The following is a 17,911-nucleotide window of genomic DNA, read 5'->3' on the forward strand; positions in this document are numbered from 1 at the left end:
CGTTGTAATTTGTCCTTGTACGCTGTGTAAGTGGTGCACTTACAGATGACTTTGAATTGTTAATGTACATCTGAACTTGCAATACACCGAAACTGAAAATTAGAAGCGGTTGTTTATCACTTTTTTTTTTTTGAATAATTGTAAAGCAATGCATTTTTCTTTTGAATTGTTTCCTAGCACGTTTTTCAGGAGGTCTAGAGACTTGAGTGGTTCTTGAAAGATCCGCCGCAGGTTGGTAGTTGCCGCGCTCGCGCCCTCCTCCACGCAGCCTGGCGGCACATCGTGAAAGGACACTGTAACAGGGGCAGAATCGAATCCAACGCACAAAAAAAGGCAGTATGACAGTAGTACTTAAACAAAATGAAGAGCACGGCTAGTGCAGGCCAGTGAGAGCGGCTGCAGGCGGGTAGTGTTGGCGGATCTGGAATTAAAAACAGGCTGTGAGAGCGCTCTTAAGCTGCTTTTGGCTTCCGAAACTGAAAATGAATTCCTTGCCCACCACTTGGATGCGGTCGCGGTCCAGGTACAGGTTCTTACGCTTCTGCACTATGTCCTTCTCGAGGTGGTTCCGCGTGTCCACGAGGCTCTGCAGCGTGTCCTCGGCCTGCTTCAGCTGCCCCAGGAGAGCGCTGCACTGCTCCGAAATCGACTTGACCTCGTCCACCAGACTGGAATCAGTTGTCAAAACAATTTAACCCCGATCATTTTCTCGATTGACTGATAAATTCCCCCTCAGCCGCCGCAGGCCGCCGCCACCATTCCCTGGCGGTGTGGCTGCGGCGCGGTGGATTCGGTGGGGGTAGGGTGGTTTAGGTAGGGGAGGGAGCCGCGGTGGCCGTCGCACTCGTCGCACCGCGACACGACCCGCGGCCTGGCCGTGATGGCCGTGATGGCCGTGATGGCCGACAGGGCGAGGCGGCTCCGTCCCCTCCCCATCCCCGCCCCGCCCACCAAAAGTGCAGGAAGTGACAGCCGCTCTTTCAGCTAAATTTTATCCTAACTCACCCATACTGCGGGCAGTCCCTGCAGTTTTCGATGCGCGTCCTGTCCATCCGGGTGCTGAGGCGCGTCTGGGCCACCTTCAGGGCCATGTCCAGCTGCCGCAGCGCACGCTTCAGGTCCGCGATCAGTCTCTCGGTCTCCATGATGCGGCGCAGGATCTAACAGAAGAAGACGCCTCTCCAGTTTGACGGGCTCGGCGTTTGACGACGGCGCGGCTTGGACGCGCCGCGGCGCGTACGCACCAGGGCCAGCTGGTTCTCCAGCTCCTGCAGCAGGGCGGTCATGACCTGGACGCGGCGCTGCACGGCCTCGTCGACGCGAGCCTCCTGCTGGCGGAGGTCGCGCGCCGCGTCCTGCACCGTGCTGTCGATGAGGTTGCGCAGCATCACGGACTTGGCGCGCTCGTTCTCCGACAGGCAGATGTCCTCGCGCGACGCCGCCTCCCAGCTCTCCGTCGTGGACTGGCTGCGGCCGTGCGGCGGAGAAGGCGGTCAAGTCCGTGTTGCCCGCGTTGCCGTGCCCGGGCAGGGCCAGGCAGGGCCTCCCCGTTGTTCCGACCTGTCCGGGAAGCGAGTTGCGCCCTCGTAGAACAGCGCGGTGGGGTCCGCGGTGCGCAGGCCGGCGCCGAGGCTGTCGATGTCGTAGGCCTCCTTCTTGTCGCTCCAGTTGGTGCTGAGGCGCGCCTTGGCGGCTTTGCTGGACCGCTGCTGCTCCTCCACCTGAGTGCGCAAAGTCACAGCAAACAAGAAAACAACGCGCGAAACCGGTGCTCGAACCGCCGTCTCCCTACCCGGAGCAGGCATCGCTTTATGAGGCCGCGGACCTCCTTGATGAGGGCGACTTCCTTGACGAGCTGCTCCTCGGGCTCGTCGCGCACCAGGTCGGGGTCGCAGCGCTTGGAGCGCAAGTCCAAGCACTCGCCCGCCACATTGGCGCACTTGGTGAGCACGCACAGCAGCCGCCGCAGCCGCGCGCGGTACTTCTCCAGGTCCTGGATTTCGTCCCACAGCGCCTGCCGCGGGGACCGAGAGGAACCGTCAAGCTTCTCGCCGGGCCCGACGCGCCCCGCTGCAGGGACCTCACCTTGTGGGCCTTGCGGACTTCGGCCAGCCACCGGTGCAGGTCCATGGCGCGCTGCTCCAGGCGGGCCGTGCAGTCGGCCTGGTTCTTGTCGGCCTCGGCCGCCACGTGCTGCATGCACGCCTTGCTGTTAAAGTCCACCCTGCGCCACGGAGAATATTAGAAACGTGTATCTTGTCGCTAATTTACCCAAACTCGGCCAGTGCCTACATGCCGGCGTTGTGGTTGTCGCCCGCGGCGCGCTGGAAGGTGTCCAGGTTGTTCTTCCGCCACTCGGGCACCGAGTAGCGCGTGATGGAGTAGCGGTCCACGACGGGCCGCGTGCCCGTCATGCCCGCCAGCGGGCCCCAGTCCGCCTTGCCCTGCGCCCACGGCCCCACCGGCTCCATGCCCTCCTGGACGACCTGGCAGGGGTGCGCGTCGTCCTCGGGCTGCGGCAGGAACGGTGCCATCCGCCCCTCCACCTTCGCGCCGAAAGAAAGTTCAGCGTAGGTAACACGGGGACGTGCACTGTAACTAGTATTGCGGAACCCGGATCACACACCTTGTGGAGGTCGGAGTCGTCGCGCTCCCTGGAAAAGAACGTTGTTCGCTAAAGGGAGGAAGGAAGTGGGGCCGGGAGTTCAAAGGACCCTTCCGACGGGCAGCGCGGAACTCACAGGTCGACGACGGCGTCCTCCAGCTCCAGGTCCGCGACAACCTCGGGCTCCTGCTCGTAGTCCATGTCCGTGTACATGTACTTGTCAGCCAGGGCGCTGCGCTCTGCAAAGGCCAAGTGACGCTTCATGCTCGCGGTCTGTTGTCTCACTTGCACTCATGGGGCGACTCGTGTGGGAGAGAGAAAGATAGAGCGACGAAACACCTGGGGGAAGGACACTCACTTGCCAACCCGCCGCCCGTGGGCCGGCCGCGAGCTTTCTGTGCTGCCGCACCTCCCGCCGGGCCCGCCCCCGCCCCCGCCGGGCCAGCCCCCGGCTGTCCGGATCCTGGACCAGGCCTCCCCGCCCCGCCGGCCCGCCCTAGATGAAAACAGAAATCAATATGTTGCAAAAAACGCGCGCGCACCCCGCCGGGACTCGAATCCACGTACCTTCCCCTGCACCAGACACCACGCCGCCGTAGTCCGTCGCCACGGTGGCCCTGGAGGGCGAGCCCCTGCCCGACAGGCACTCGGAGTTGAGGGTCATGGCGGAGCCCGCGGTGCGGATGGAGGGGCCGTGGGTGAGCGACGTGGAGGTGGAGTCCATGCGGGAGTACCCATCGTGGCACACCGCGCAGTGGCAGCTCGGCTGCAAAGCATCTCAAGCATTTCCGGTTCCCGCGTCATTTGCCACTTCTGAACCTGGGTTTTGATGCGAGTAACTTGGTCACCACTGACGTCGTTCTTCTTGTGTGACGGCATGCTCGCGCCGGTGTCGGCGGCGCTGCCGCTCCGACGGGGAAGTCCAGGGAAGTCACTCGGCCGTCACACTGCCACCCCTGGAGTGCCGCCGGGCACCGCGCCTCACCATGTCGCACTGTTTACAAACACGGGGTACGCGCGTTGGCGTGCGGAGGTTGGTAGTGGTTGGAAGGGGCGTCCCGCGCGTCCCGCGTTGTCAGGGCAACGCCAGAATGCCGCCAGAATGAAAGCGCTTGCCGCGGCAAAATGAAAACGGCCATCTGCACCGCCCCTTTCTTTGAGGCGTCAGTATTTACCAGGGGCGCCCCTTTTGCATAGCATGCTCACTCGCTGCTGCACCGGTGCACACGCGTGCGCACACACGCACACAGACACCGCGCCATCCTCTTATGTCGGCTCGGCCAGGATCATTTACCACATTATGGCACCTGCCCGCACATCACAGGAGCCGCCTACGCTGTTCAGCCGCAGCCCGCAGCCGGCAGCCGTGCGGTTTAGCAGTGCGGGTGCCGCCGGGGTTGGCGGGGTTGGCACCACTGCGTGGTTCGTGGCACACTGTGGCACACGCTGCCCATTGTTTCGCAAGGTTGGCGGCCTGCAGCGCCTCTGAGAGGGTCCAGGGTCCTGCAGTGCCGCCGTAATCTGCGTATGTTTGTCCCCGGCGCGCGAAGACGCGTCGTCGAGGACCGTCCGTAAAGTGTGGTGCGGCAAGGAGGCTGACAGTGGCTGACAGCTAATTTCACTGCAACCCAAGAGGGCCAAAGTCCAACTTCCAGACACGCAAAAATTTAGCAGCCCTTGACATTGTAAGAGGGAAAATGATGGAAGGTCTCCAGGGGCTGCTGCCACCGGCACGACGTCAAGGGGTTGATGATGGAGGCTGCCTGCAGGCCGGGGGCGGCGCCTCGCCTCACTAAGCGGCCGGCCGATGTCCAGTCCGATAATGGCGCTTACAGTGGCTAATAGCCTCCATTGAGCGGCCCAGAGCGGCCAGAGCGGCCAGAGCGCGGTCCCCGAGGACGCCGTCGAGGCCGTCGAGGCCGTCGAAGCCCGCTTCCTGGAAGCTTTCAGGCCGGACAAGGCTGCCGACGATATGGAAATAGGATTGTGCGCTCAGCCCATTTTATCGATACTCATAGTGTAGGGGCTGGGGCCGCTGGGGCCGCTGGGGCTGATCCGGTGTGAATGAAGCGCCGGTCAAAGTCCCGCGCCGCCGCCACCGCGCCACTTGCGGGCCGGGCGCCTCAATGGGCAGCGAGGAGGCGCTACACCGGCTGGACACGTTTTGAACTTGCCTCAATGGGGCGCCAAGCGCATGTTTAGTACCAGTGGATTCCGCGTTCGAAGGGCAATCCACAAAATTTTCCGCATATAGTTAGACTGGTATTCTGGGACACTGTCAGTGCCCTGGTCATCGGGGTGCTTTGCTGACGCGCTGACCGCGCTGATTGCCCTGCCCGGGTAAGTGAGCTACTTCCCTGCTCTCTGAAGAACGGAATGACTCAACGACAAGCGGATTACACGCAGTGCCCGCTTTTTCGCCGATGACGTCCGAAAAATGATTGGTCGGGCGAGCTGAATGAACGCGCGCTGTACGTAGCGGGCACATCGCAGCCGCCGTAACAGTCTTTCTCTTTACTGGCCACTAAATTATTCACATGCCAGGCTGTGATCGCGGTCCCCGCGGAGAGTCGCGAAGGGGAGGGAGGAAGGGAGGCCGCCGCTGGCGAGCTCGGCGAAGGTGTATCACTTGCAATATTACGGGGTAATCATCCACACAATGCAGTAATCCAAACAAGCTGGAGCGCTGCCCCCACGCTGCCCCTCCCCTCTCTCCCCTCCCTCCGTTTTCAATCTTGTCCCTCCGGACTCCTCTGCACTCGCTTTTTCACACTCACTGCGTCCGAATGGGCCGGGGCCAGCCGGGGCCGGCCGAGGCCAGGACGCCATCCCCTGCTGGCCGAGGCGGGCCGAGGCCGGGACGACGTCAGGGACGCGACGGACGGTGGATCCTATTACCCAAACGCACCGACAGGAGCACGGCCCTGCACACTGTGATTCCGAGAGTCGTTTCGCCGCTCTGTCTCTCTCGCACTCGTGGCGCGTCCCGAATGGGTGCGAGAGAGACAGAACGACTACAGCGACTCTCGACATCAGTCTAATGTGCAGCCCTGTGGCGCGGCGGCGGGAGATGCAACGTGGTAATGTTGGCAGTAGCTGGGGACGGGCTACATGCGCGCGTTTATGTGCGTGAGTGTGTGTATAAGTGAGGGGGGAGGGAAGGGGAGCAAATTGTTGTGTGGATCGGTAGCGAATGGCCACAAACACGCGGCAGGCACTACAAGTGACACAATTAAAACGCAAAACCGAAAAGCACCCGTTCCCCATGATGGCAGAAGCTGTCTCTAGCCGTTGGGTATGGGAGCATTCTTCGTGTCCAGGGAGTGTGTTTTCATGAGGACAATTCCTCCACTCGGTGGGGTCCTTCTGGAAAAAGGGTTATTCCTGGACCCGTCTCGTCAGGTCGCCGTCGATCCCCGTGATTTGTTATTGATCGCCTGACCTGGAACTCCTGGAACAGGCAACAGGCAAGGCCGGCCCAGGGGTGGTCTCCTCCAGTGCCTCCAGTGTGTCAACGCGGAGGGAAGAAAGGGGAGAGGCAGCCACGCAGAAAACAAATATTAATTAATAAAAGACGCAACGTGATGTCAGGACAACAGAATCGTCCCTGTTTCAAATAAAGTCGTACAATGTGATACCCTGCCCACACCCCTGCTGCCCGGTCGGCGGGTTCGCTGCCCGCCACCGTTGGCCCGCTCCAGCCCCGCTCCAGCCCCGCTCCAGCCCCGCTCCAGCGAAGCGTGCGAAGTTGATCCCCTCGGTTGCGGCGAGGCCTATTGTTGCTCGCGTCATGTTTTCCTACCAGAACAATCATAAGCTTTTAATTCTGCGGCCTGACTGCCGTTTTGAGGCTGCGGACCCCCCGGCCGTGGCACGCCGTCGTACGCAGTGGCGGGGCCCGGCGCTGGCGGTGGCGCTGGCGGTGGCGCTGACCCCCCAGGTCGTGGAGCGCCGCGCCGCCGCGCCGACCCAGACGGCAGAGGGGCGCCGACGACGCCGACGACGCCGCGGCGCGCGAGACAAAGAAGTGCCCGTTTCAGGTCAGGCGGGTTGCGCCTTTTCTCTTAGGCCGCAGTGCTTTCGGAAATTAGATTGGTGGGCGGCGTTGTCCGGGTGCAGGGGAGGCCGCCGTCAGAGGCAACCATTTGCTGGAGGCGCGTATACCGCGTACCGCGAGGAGGATGGCGATGTTGCGTTCGTTCTTGGTCCTTGGCCCTACTGGCCCGTCCACCTGGTCGGTGCCCTTCGTGTCCTTGTCCTCCATGCGAGCAGGGTGGACTTGTGCGGGGAGTTTCGGAGCTGCCCATCGTCGTCGTGCGTCCGCGCGAAGCAAGCCGAGTGCGTGTCCGGGTCGTCCAGGTCGGGTTGCACTGCAAAGTGTTGCAGTTGGCTGCAACCGGACACTGGCCGAAGCACGCGCACGCACGCACCACGACACTGCACGCGAGGCCGGAGAGGCCGGCGCCACGACCGAGAGGCGCAGACGGCGCCAGCACCACCTCACCACGTCCTCCCACTAATCCTCTGCTTCCCCGGACAGGGGACCGGAAAGATGCAAAACCGGAGGCTGCGCGCAGCAGCAGCGCGTTGTAGGAGTGTGTGTGTTTGTTTGAAAGCTTGTCACAGCTTTGCCCGAGCCATTGTCTGGCCTGGTCCCCGACATGTCCATCAGCAGCGGTCAGATACCATCAGATACCGATCGGACGGACGGACGGACAGACAGACAGGCAGACGGACAGACACAGCGATTGACGCGACAAATTAGCAGGGGACTCACTCGGATTTCACGCGACCGGTGAGAACAGGCCTTCGAGGAATAGCCGTCCTGTAGTGAATCGCCGGTCTCGGAACGATGAAATTGACTTGGCTGTTGCACGATCTGATTCAGCCCAGTCAAAACACCGCTCTAAAAATAGACCGTATTTATCACAGTAAATATTATCATATCAGTTAAGTCATATCTTATTTAAGTTTAGTGTGAAATGTTTGTTTATTTTAACTACTGGCCTGTCTGGTCAAGAAAGAAAGACGCCCCTGGCGTTCCGATTCGCCCTGCGCTCCTCCGCGCCCCTCGTGTTTCGCGCCGCAAAGGATACACAATTAATTAATTTGTCTTGAATAATGCTGCTCGTAGCGCAGAGCTGTGTCGCGGAGCGGGGTCGGCGGTCCCGCGCCTCTCGAGTAGCTCTCGAAGAGCTCTCGAAGCGACCCGATGCTATCGACGCCCACTTGTCGCTTCTCTGCGGTTCTCCGCTCAAACTTGCTTTTTTCCGCGCCGCTTTTCCCGATTCGTTCTTCGTTCCCACCGGCAGCTGTTCCTTGTCGCCCTCGTCGCCGCCGCATCGTATTATGTCATTATCTGCCATCGCGGGCGCGCGGCTCGGTCGCACACATTCACATTGCAATTCGCCGTGCGTTGCGTTGCGAGTTCAAGTGGCGTGCGCTGAGCGCTGTGTGCTACCACCGAACCGAGGCGGCGGCACGGCCCCCGCAAAGCGAGCGCAAAGCCCTCGGCCGAGGGAGGGAGGGGGTTGGACTCGTCGGACTGCGATGTCAACCGCAGGGCACCGCCGGGCTGCAGCAGAGAGATTCGGAACGGCCCGTCGTCGCTCCGTCTCTCTCGCGCCCTTACGGCACGCCGCATGAGCGCGAGAGAGACAGAGCGACGAAAATCAGTATTCGGAACGGCACTGCTTGGCTGGCCGGCCCGGCCACTCACAGCCTCTCGAACATGGAGGCCGTTTCATCTCTGCGGTCCTCGGCGTCCTCGGCGTCCTCGGCGTCCTCGTCCTCCACGACGCCCTCGCGAGGCTTGCGGCGCACCTCGCCCTTGACGGCGGCCTCGGTTTGACAAACCATTTGATTCGGAGATGCCGCAAAGACGGACCGACCCATTTCGTGGGAAGAGCGAGGAGCGACCCGGCGGCGCATCTGTGCCTAAGTCCTCCCACACCCGCACACGCAGACCCACAACACAAGGGCATCAACTCTCAAACGAAAGTTAAAATTTTTTATCAACATCCCGCTGCATCCGGTGTCGAACGTTCTGCGTCTATCGTCAACTCTCAGACATCTCTCTCGCCCGCGCGTACACACACAGTGCCAAAATATAGATTACCTGCACGCCGCGCGCTTCCATCTCTCTCGCGCTCATGGGGCGTGCCATGGGGGTGCGAGAGAGACAGAGAGAGACGCTCGCTGTTCGGGATGAGTCTGCTGCTACCCGCGACGCGGACTGGTTTCTTCCCGCTCCCCTCCTCTGGGCGCGCAGGCCAGTCAGGCCACGCCTCTCCGCGGCCAGCGGCGGCCACCCCGAACCATCCCCACCGCGACCACGGCGACGACCATGGCGAAGACCACCATCCCCCATCGATTCGTGGAAGCCGTGAAAGTAATGGAGACGGCCGTGTTGCTGTTGCCATCAAATATTGAGGCGCGAGCCGCTCGAATTACATGCAGCCAGCTGCAGGGCAACGCGCCGACTAGCCTCGCACAGTGGGCCAGAAGACCGGCGGAGGCGGCCAAAACTCGAGACGCGTTTTGAGCTCCAGAGTCGCTAAATGGGACTCGAACCGAACGTGTGACCCCATCAATGGATTGCTCTCCGAACGAGGAATCCATTGGTGGGGTCACACACTCGATTCGAGTCCTGTTTAGCGACTCTGGAGCTTAAAACGCGTCTAGAGTTTTGGCCGCTCCACTGGTCCTCTGGCCCACTGTGCCTCGCCTCGCCTCGCGCGGACTCGTCCAATTTTAACGAGTCTCAGTTGCAACGCTTTCGTCGCCCTGTCTCTCTTGCACCCCTACGGCACGCTCTGTAGGTGCGAGAGAGACGGCGTAGTTCGGCAGCCTGCAGGCAGGGCACCGTGGATGATGGAGGAGAAGATTACAGTGGCGAGTCCCCGCGACCTGGAAGGCGCAGTACAGTATTCACTGCGAGGAGGCTATCGTGCCTCGTGGAACGATCATTTGTGGGCCAGCCGACAGCCGTTAATAGCAATTGAAATAGCAATAGCAAAAGTAATAACATTAGCCTCTCTTCGCGCCTGCCGTGTAGGCAACGCGCGGGCAGCGCGTCGAGGCGGGACTGCCTACCCGGCCCCTTGGGGGTGCCGCGCTAAATGCCGCCTGCATATGATTCCCAGAGTCGTATTTGTCGCTCTGTCTCTCTCTCTCTCTCACCTATTCGGCACGCCCCATGAGTGCGAGAGAGACAGGGCGACGAAAACAACTCTCGGAATCAGCCTCTGGCGGGGAGACCTCGACGCCTGGGACTCGCAGTGCACGCCCGAGTTAGTAACTTACTTGGAACCCACACGCATGGAGTATGGAGTATTTGAATGTAGGCACGGCTGAATTGGTTGACGAGTGACTTCTCGAAGTAGGCTGAAAGCGATCGAACCTCCGCTATCGAAAAATTTAATTTTCGAAGTTTATGTTCTTGTCCTTATCTTCAAACACGCGTTCATCCAGCAGTGCTCTGAGAAGAAAATTATCCAAACTACGCGTTTCTTATTCCTTTTCAATTTTGCACATCATAAACGTTGCACGAATGCGGGCTGGATGGATAGCCTGGCTGGAAATGAGAGGCGTACTTCATTTAAGAAGACAATAGCCTCTTTAAACAATGTTACCGCCTCACTGCACTGAGCTACTTAGCGCACCCCATCGCCTACCCCTGCCCAGACTTCCCCTCCCCACTCCCACCCTGGCCAGGCTCCACCCACCTCTCAGATCGCCCACCCCCACCCCCACCCCGAGCCTTACCTGGCATTTAAATCAGCGGGCAAACCAAGCAGCCAGGCCGGCAAGGCGGGAAGCAGGGCAAGCAGGGCCGGGGGTGCCCGGAGTCCTTCGTCCTGCGCCACGCCGCCAGTCCGTCCGTCAGTGTCCCAGAGACCGCCCCGCCGAGCGCACGCACCAGCCTCCTGCTCATCCCGATCATCCCCGTGATCGTGCTCGCACTCGTGCCCCTGCACTAGGGTCGTCACCTAGAGTCGTCATCGACAATACATCCGCGCACCGAGCGATCTTTTTACTTCGACAAAATTTGACTCGCGAGTGAAAGTGCCTTTGTGATGTGCTGAGCACTGTGGTGGCATGGACGCAGCGCTCAACCACCACACCGCCGTCGTCCCCTCCCAGCCCGCAAACGCCACCAGCATGGCCGTGGAGGTGGCCGTCAACGCCCCGCGGTTCCACACCGTGCCGTGCAAGAAGAGGCCCTTCTCCTGGTACAAACCGCCCGCCAGCCCCGGAAGCCCGACCAACTTGGCGAGCCCCGCGAGCCCCGCGAGCCTCGCCAGCCCCACCAGCCCCTCGAGGGTCGGCAGCCCCGGCAGCCCCAGCAGCCCTGGCAGCCCCGCCAGCCCTTGCAGCGCCTCCAGCTCGTCGTCCGGCGGCTCCGGCCGGTCCGGCCACGAGGACATGGCGTGGACGCCGTCCGTGGCGCCGCTGCTGTGGCCGGGCGTGCCGTACCCGCCCCTGCTGCCGCCGAGCTCGGCCGTGCTGCACGCCATGGCGCGGTCCTTGACCACCTCCAGCGCGTTCGCCCCCCTGGGCGCGGCCGCGAGCACGCCGCCGGCCAGCACCCCGCAGCCCGCCGCCGTGCGCAAGCAGTCCGACTTCAGCATCGAGCACATCCTCAAGGACGCGGGCCGCACGTCCACGTCCCCGACCTCGTCGCCGACGTCCACCACGGCACACCCCGACGGCCAGTTCGAGTGGCTCAACTGCACCAGATACCGGCCGCCCAAGCTTCCCCGTGAGTACGACCGCACTGTAGGGGTGTCCCTTGTTCCCATGTGGAGCTCTCCATGTGACTCGCTGACTCGCTGGCTCCACAGGTACTCGAAGGCGCGACGGCCCCGCGCAGCGCCGCCTGGGCCGCAACCCCCGCATCCCCTTCTCGCCGCACCAGGTCGCCGTGCTGGAGGGCCGCTTCCGGCGCTCGCACTACCTCAGCAGCGCCGACGTGGCCGACCTCTCCACCGAGCTGGACCTGTCCGAAACCAGGGTGAGTAGCACTCCAGAGGTTCTGGAACCCGCGGCGGTTCAAAAGACGCGCCTTGGCTTCCCCCAAAACGATTTCTCTTGGCCGCTGAGCTGCAGTGCACGGCAGCGGGCGCATAGCCCGCCTGCTACCGGTGTAGGGGTGCCGCGTCCAACGCCTAGCGACCCGTGATCCGTGCCCGGACCAAAGGTTTGGTGGCACGAAATATTAGAAGCCGAACATGCAGCGAGGTGACGGGGCGGGAGCCCCACTTCCCCGCCGACCCCCTCCCCTCCCCTGCCCCGCTAATCGAAACTCGATATCCGCATCCAGGGCATCCAGGGAGTGCCGGTGCCGATGCGATGACGCGCTGCACCCGAAGCAAGGCGGGGCGAAGGGCGAGGTGGAACGAGATACTCTGTTAAATTATTGAGTCGTCGTTGAATCAATGGGCGGTGGAGTGGGTCGCCGGCGGCCGGCTTGCTTTGAGGTCCCCGCCTTGGGTCCTCGGTCTCCTCGGTAGCATCGTGACCCCCTCCCCCTCCCCCGTTTGGCGTGTCGCGTCGTCGCGTCCACTCCCGGTGACGGTGTCCACGGTGTCTACGGTGTGCTGCCCACTCGGCCGTGCTCTACTCCCGGCCGGCACTCGGCCCTTGGCCCTGGCGGAGCGGAGGGCTTCTCTCCGTAATCGACTTGTTTTTATTGTTTCCTGGCCGGCAGATCATATGCAAAAGGTGCGACAAAGTGGAGGGGCGAGGGGCGCACGAGAGAGGAAGGGCCGATCAGTTTGGCCGAGTGAAAGAGGTCGCTTTGATTTTTTTCGGCGATCGCACAAAGGGCGGCCGGCCGGCCTGGAAGTCGGCATCATGCCCTCGCTTTGCTTCGCCTCGGCCGGGCTTGGCCAGGCTCGGCCACCGCCATTAGCGAGTTGATAAGGTTTCGGCGCCTTCCGGGCAGAGGAGAGGAAGGCGGCCCTGGGCATCCGCTCGGCTGGAACGGCCCGTGCTGTGCTTCGTCGCTCTGTCCCTCTCGGGTCCCCATGCGACACTCATGAGTGTGAGAGAGACAGAGCGGCCAACGAACGGCGGATAAATGGCGGAGATTCGGGTTGATGCCATGGAGATGCATAGAACAGCCGACCGGTCGGGTCATCTGGTGGCAGTGGGTTGCCTACCGCCCCTGCGCCTCCCTCCTCCGCCTTGGTAGGCATTCCTCGTACGAGGCCTGCTCTAGTTGAACCACTCCGCGCATGATTCATGCTCCGTGGGTCTTGCAGTCTTGCTTGCGGCGCCGCCAGTGTCCCGGTCCCCCAGTGCATCAGGCCGCATTGTGTCCTTGTGCCAAAACAGATCGCTTCCACCTGTCGAGCGCATGCACACATGCAGTGCCACCCGACCGAAAGTGTTTTCACAGCGGCCTATTGTCGCGCGTCCCGGCGTCTCGCCTCCCGTCTCCACTAAGCCCCCCGACCTTGGCTGCCTTGGCATGGCAGGCTCAACACCCCCAACACCCCGTCGCCGAGTAGAGGCGCCCCGCCCCGGGGTCGAACAGTGAGCGTAGTCCTCCAACTTTGCTCACAACTTTTCTCCGGGGAATTGGATCCGATTCGTGAATCCGAAAGGGTTGCACCTTGCCCCATTGTGTGAAAGTTGTCCGCCTCCGCCGCTACCGCTATCGGGTTGCATACATGGCCACGGCGTGCTTTACCTGCTCGCTGGCGCGTCTAGCGGCGTCAGCGCGCTAGCCAGGACGGCCTGGCGTGGGCCTGGCGTGTTTCTGCCTCCAGCTTCGAGCCAGGCGGGCTCCGATTTCATGGGCCCCAGCCAGTCACTCGGCGAAGATGACTCACTCCGCTAGGTCCGAGCGGAGGGAATTCCCCCGGGGGTTCACTCTGGCCAATGACCGGCCTATTTTTTAAAACCAACGGACTGAGGCATTTCAAAAAAATAAAAATGTTTTGGTTCCCTTGAAGCTCTAGAGTGCCCAAGTGCTAACGAATGCTGTCTGCTTGTGTGTTGCAGGTGAAAATCTGGTTTCAAAACAGGAGGGCCCGGGAGAGGCGCGATGGCGAGGGTCGGTCGACGGTAAGTCCGCCGCAGCAGGGCGTCCCGGCGCCCGGCGCCCTCGCCAAGGCCGCCGTCAAGGTCGTCAAGGCACCCACGCCCTCCCAGCTGCCCAGGTCACAGGTGTCGGCCTTCTCAGCGCCCAAGTCCCACGTCAGGGCCAGCCCCTCGGCCAGCCCGGAGAAGTACTTCACCCTGGGGCTGGACAGCGCCAGCGCGCCTTGAAGCTGTGTGAAGCATCTATAGCTTTTAAGTTATTCTAACGAACTGATTTGAATTTAATGGCTGTGCAAATTAGACAAATGTTTAAGAAATTGTATTTTTAATAATAGCAAAGAAAAGTGTACATTTTCATTGTAAATATATCTCACTTGTACGCAGTACAAAATCACAATAACATTTCAAAAATTGTATCACAGAGAATGAAATATCTTCCAAATTCTAGATATCCCTGAGCTACTAGATTTAGTGGCCCCCTGACAATAACTGATAAAATTGTTTTCCCTTTTTCAAAAGAAATCCTTGAGTATTCAAAGTATTAACAAAATCAAAAAAGTCAGCTCCATGGACGCCACAGGTTTGAGCAACTTCCTTCATTTCAGAGACATCAAAGACAACTTTTGATTGTATGTCTGAGCGCCTTTGAAGGATTGCAATGAACTTTTTCGCCTGAAAAATTAAATGGGTTAAAAGTAGAGTATTGAATCCTCTGGCAATTCCAAACTGTATAAAAATATCTACCTTGTTGCGGCTGCTCATGCCAGACCCATTCTGAGATCGGTTGAAATCCAGCACACCCAGCTCATCTGCAAAGGAATCCACTAAGCTGTATCGGAAAATCTCTATAACTTCTAATGCGTCTTGTTCAGAAGCAGTTTCACGAAGTTCCAGCTTAGCTCTGGCCTGGAGGAAAATTATTTTGTAAAGGAAACAATTTAAAATTCTTAGATGAAACCAAAAATTAGATAGAAAATATTACACCTCAGTAAGTCTTATAAGAGATTCCAGTTGTCTCGTTGTCACGGGAGTAGAATCAGCAGTGTGGTGTTTCTTTCTCAAATCTAGATAGAATTGCCTTATAACTGCACCAGCTTCTTCTGACAAACTGGGACAAACATATTTGCGAGCATAGGCAATATATTTCCGCAGTAGTTGATGAGGAATTGGGTCAAAGGCTTCATTTGGATATAGCCTAAGTCGTTCACTACAACAGAAAAACAAAGTTTAAATAAAAGTGGACTCACTGCAAATAATTTGCAGAACAAGGCTAGAATGAGAATTCAGTGTTACCTCAGAGGGATATCCCCATCACCAGACGGCCTAGCTCTTTGAGACTGACTTGAAGAAGAACAACTAACACTGCCCCGGCTGCGAATGCCAGAGTGAAGAGCCATCACATGCTCTGAAAGAAGATTGTCTAAATGCTAAGTGTAAAAAAATCATTAAAAAAATGACAAATTTTAATTTTAAATTTTTATTAAAACTACCCTAAATATTAAGTTCTACATAGAAGACTCACTTCATTGGGCTGATCCATGAGTATGAAGATAAGGTCAAACCGAGAGAGTAATGGTTGACCCATACGGAGATTTTCAGACACGGTTTTGGCCCTGTTGTAATGACCACTGACTGGATTGGCCGCAGCCAAAATTGACGTTCTTGCAGGTAGTGAGCAAACTACACCAGCCTTGGCAATAGAAATGCTCTGTTGCTCCATAGCTTCTAAAAGTGCCTACAGATAAATATTCATTACAAGATATTTAAAAAATCAAGGATTCCAATCAAAAGAATAAAATAGACAAACTCATTCACCTGGTGTTGAGTAGACATTTTGTCAAATTCATCAATGCAACAGGAGCCTTGGTCAGCCAGAACTAAGGCTCCTGCCTCAAGAGCATAGTCTCCACCACTTTCTCTGGACAGAGTTACAGTAAGACCAGAAGTTGTGCTGGTGTTCCCACAAACATAAACCCCTGCAATTATGAACAACTGGTCAAGGAAAAGAAAACAATGGGTGGCACAGTTTTTATTGAGTTTTAGTGCCTGATGTGCGATACTAACCACGGGGAGCTACACTTGCACAGGCTTGCAGCATTTGGGACTTCCCAAGGCCAGGGTCACCAACAACCAGAATATGTGCATCACACCGGCTGTCACGGCCAGAATAATGGGAGCCTCCTGCCAAACCGAGGAGAAGACCAGCTTTCACAACCTCATGTCCAAAAATAGTTGGACATAGTGAATTCACAAGGAGCCGAAACAGTGAAGGCTCCGAGTGGATTTCCTGTAGGATAATTGGTACCGGCATATAAAATATTAAATGAACAACAGCAACCAGCAAAGACAGTACACTCCACTCACTTGTATTGCGTAATAGTCCTTCATGTTAAATTCTATGCCAACTGATTTCTTTCCTTTGGCAGTATTAGTCTTGCTGCTCATTATAGAAGCAGCCTCTATGTAAAGGAGAAACATGCTTGAGTTCTTCTGCTTGATAGTCTCTTCAGTATTGTGAACCTTTCAATGTAAAGAGAAAAAAAAAAGATTAAAATTTTAAAAAAATATTTAATTAACACTTTTAAGAAAATTAAACACCTACCCTCATTATTCCTGTGACATTTACAACATCACCCGGAACACATGAATCAACAAGGTCTTCCATTAGTTCAACTTCAACATTTCTTGGCACTCTGCCACCTTCTCGGTGTTCATCATCTGCTATTTCTTGTACTTTGATGGATTGATAATTTACGGTCTGAGTGAATGGTGAGGAGTGCTTAGGAGCATAGGAACGTGAACGACAATTATCACCACTGCATTTTGAGGGCAGGGTGTACTTGCCCTGTGGTTGTCGGACACATTGGATACTACCACAGGTATTACAGGAAAATGCCATCCATACACTCAAAAGTTTCAAATTTCCCACTCGGATGACGGTTCCTCTAATTGAGACAAGTTTACCTTGGAAAAGCAAATTTAATAGTTATTAGAAAATAACACAGTCAATCAAGACCACTAACAATGATTGCACATTTACCATAATAGTTGGCTTTAAGTGTCTTCAGCTGGAGTACAGGCTCATGGTTTAGAATTCTGGCACGAATCGCAGGGAGATTATGGGGTGGTAATTGAGCCTTTTCAGCCTCTGTTAAATGAGCACGGGTCTCTTCTTCCAAAGCTTGAAGTACGACCTGCGTGTTTCAGTAATACATGAGATGAAGGGCTTTAATAGATCAAGTTGAAATTAGTCACAAATAGCAAATACAGACCTGATGCATGCCGAGACCTAAGCACCCTAAAGTATGTTCCGGTTCCTCATCCAAATCATCTTTGAATGTAGGCCACTCAGAAATAAAATCATCATCAATTGATAATGTTTTCAGATCTAAGGCAAATGATCTCCTCTCTTCAATTTCACTGGGAGGGTAGAGTCGACGATGTTTTTTGATAAATGTTTCTGCAGCTCTAACTTTTCTGACAGTCACTGATCCCTCAGCAAATCCTACAAAGTAAAGTAAGAATTAAGGAAGAACAATACAAATTTTGATGGTAATGGGAGTGAACGATGATGTTACCTTCTAGATGGAAGTATAATTTCCATCCACGGTAAGGGCCTGGTACAATATCAAAAAGATTTGTGATTCTTTGCTGTGATGCTTGAGAGATCTGTATAAATTGTGATCCAGAGGCGTCACCAGTGTTTCCGGATCCATTGTTTTGACTGGCTCCACCTCCTCCTGAAAATACAATTTCCTCAGTTGATTTTTCAAAACACTGCATTGAAAGGCACAAATCAAGTCTCTAAAATTACCTCTCCAGCCTCCGCCTCCGCCACCACCCCCGCCTCCACCCCTACCCCTCCAATTTCCTCTCCAGCTGCCCCGGCCCCTCCAGTTGCCTCTGCCTCTCCAGCCGCCTCCTCCACCACCACGGCCTCGGCCTTCACCTCCTCCTCCTGGACCATCACTCATTTCACCGTTACTTGGTGATGTGCATTCCAAAGCTAGTCGTCGGCACAGGAACTAAGATGGAGATAGGCGCTTGCTATACAAGATGGAGAAGAAAGATAATAATTAGATTCACAAACTAGTTTTTATGATCGATCTTTGATCTTTTGATCGACCACTATTGGAGAATAATTAAAATACTTAAATACTTAACCTGGTTAGAGATGATGGAAATTTGAACAGTTCTTAGTGAGAAAAGGAGGCAGGTCAACACAAAGTACAATTTAAACCGGGTAAATCAAAT

General features: G+C 57.0%; 3 protein-coding genes across 3 annotated transcripts; 1 reads left to right on the top strand and 2 right to left on the bottom strand.

The window, feature by feature from the left end:
- Nucleotides 1-158: 158 nt before the first annotated feature.
- On the bottom strand, nt 159-2,991 carry LOC117643649 (tektin-4). Its single transcript, XM_034382651.1, has 12 exons — nt 2,964-2,991; nt 2,742-2,844; nt 2,627-2,654; nt 2,293-2,546; nt 2,086-2,224; nt 1,793-2,014; nt 1,561-1,721; nt 1,245-1,467; nt 1,006-1,160; nt 500-668; nt 352-421; nt 159-269 (listed from the first exon to the last, which is right to left on the bottom strand). Exons 2-11 carry the CDS (start codon nt 2,816-2,818, stop codon nt 374-376), a joined length of 1,476 nt encoding a protein of 491 aa, XP_034238542.1. The 5' UTR covers nt 2,819-2,844; nt 2,964-2,991; the 3' UTR covers nt 159-269; nt 352-373.
- A 7,777-nt stretch (nt 2,992-10,768) lies between these two features.
- On the top strand, nt 10,769-13,885 carry LOC117644011 (homeobox protein MSH-D-like). The gene is made up of 4 exons (XM_034383200.1): nt 10,769-10,839; nt 11,236-11,369; nt 11,452-11,621; nt 13,619-13,885. Exons 1-4 carry the CDS (start codon nt 10,769-10,771, stop codon nt 13,883-13,885), a joined length of 642 nt encoding a protein of 213 aa, XP_034239091.1.
- Nucleotides 13,886-14,125: 240 nt separating this feature from the next.
- Nucleotides 14,126-17,517, bottom strand: LOC117644013 (DNA helicase MCM8-like; the record flags this gene model as incomplete). Its single annotated transcript, XM_034383201.1, has 13 exons — nt 14,126-14,329; nt 14,402-14,563; nt 14,642-14,864; nt 14,951-15,084; nt 15,180-15,392; nt 15,473-15,633; nt 15,722-15,944; nt 16,022-16,177; nt 16,260-16,621; nt 16,698-16,851; nt 16,930-17,162; nt 17,236-17,397; nt 17,472-17,517. Coding segments are annotated over 13 exons (2,433 nt in total), but the record flags the coding sequence as incomplete, so codon positions are not given.
- Nucleotides 17,518-17,911: the final 394 nt, after the last annotated feature.

This window comes from Thrips palmi, unplaced genomic scaffold (genome assembly GCF_012932325.1).
Source record: "Thrips palmi isolate BJ-2018 unplaced genomic scaffold, TpBJ-2018v1 HiC_scaffold_17, whole genome shotgun sequence".
In the NCBI taxonomy this organism is placed as follows: Eukaryota; Metazoa; Arthropoda; class Insecta; order Thysanoptera; family Thripidae; genus Thrips; species Thrips palmi.

Coding starts and splice junctions, on each gene's coding strand:
- LOC117643649 (XM_034382651.1), bottom strand. CDS start 2,818: ATGTACACGGACATGGACTACGAGCAGGAGCCCGAGGTTGTCGCGGAC. Junction 1,468..1,560: donor GCAACTCGCTTCCCGGACAG/GTCGGAACAACG, acceptor GCACGGCCGCAG/CCAGTCCACGACGGAGAGCT. Junction 422..499: donor ACCGCGACCGCATCCAAGTG/GTGGGCAAGGAA, acceptor TTTTAATTCCAG/ATCCGCCAACACTACCCGCC.
- LOC117644011 (XM_034383200.1), top strand. CDS start 10,769: ATGGCCGTGGAGGTGGCCGTCAACGCCCCGCGGTTCCACACCGTGCCG. Junction 10,840..11,235: donor AAGAAGAGGCCCTTCTCCTG/GTACAAACCGCC, acceptor GTCCGACTTCAG/CATCGAGCACATCCTCAAGG. Junction 11,622..13,618: donor TGGACCTGTCCGAAACCAGG/GTGAGTAGCACT, acceptor TGTGTGTTGCAG/GTGAAAATCTGGTTTCAAAA.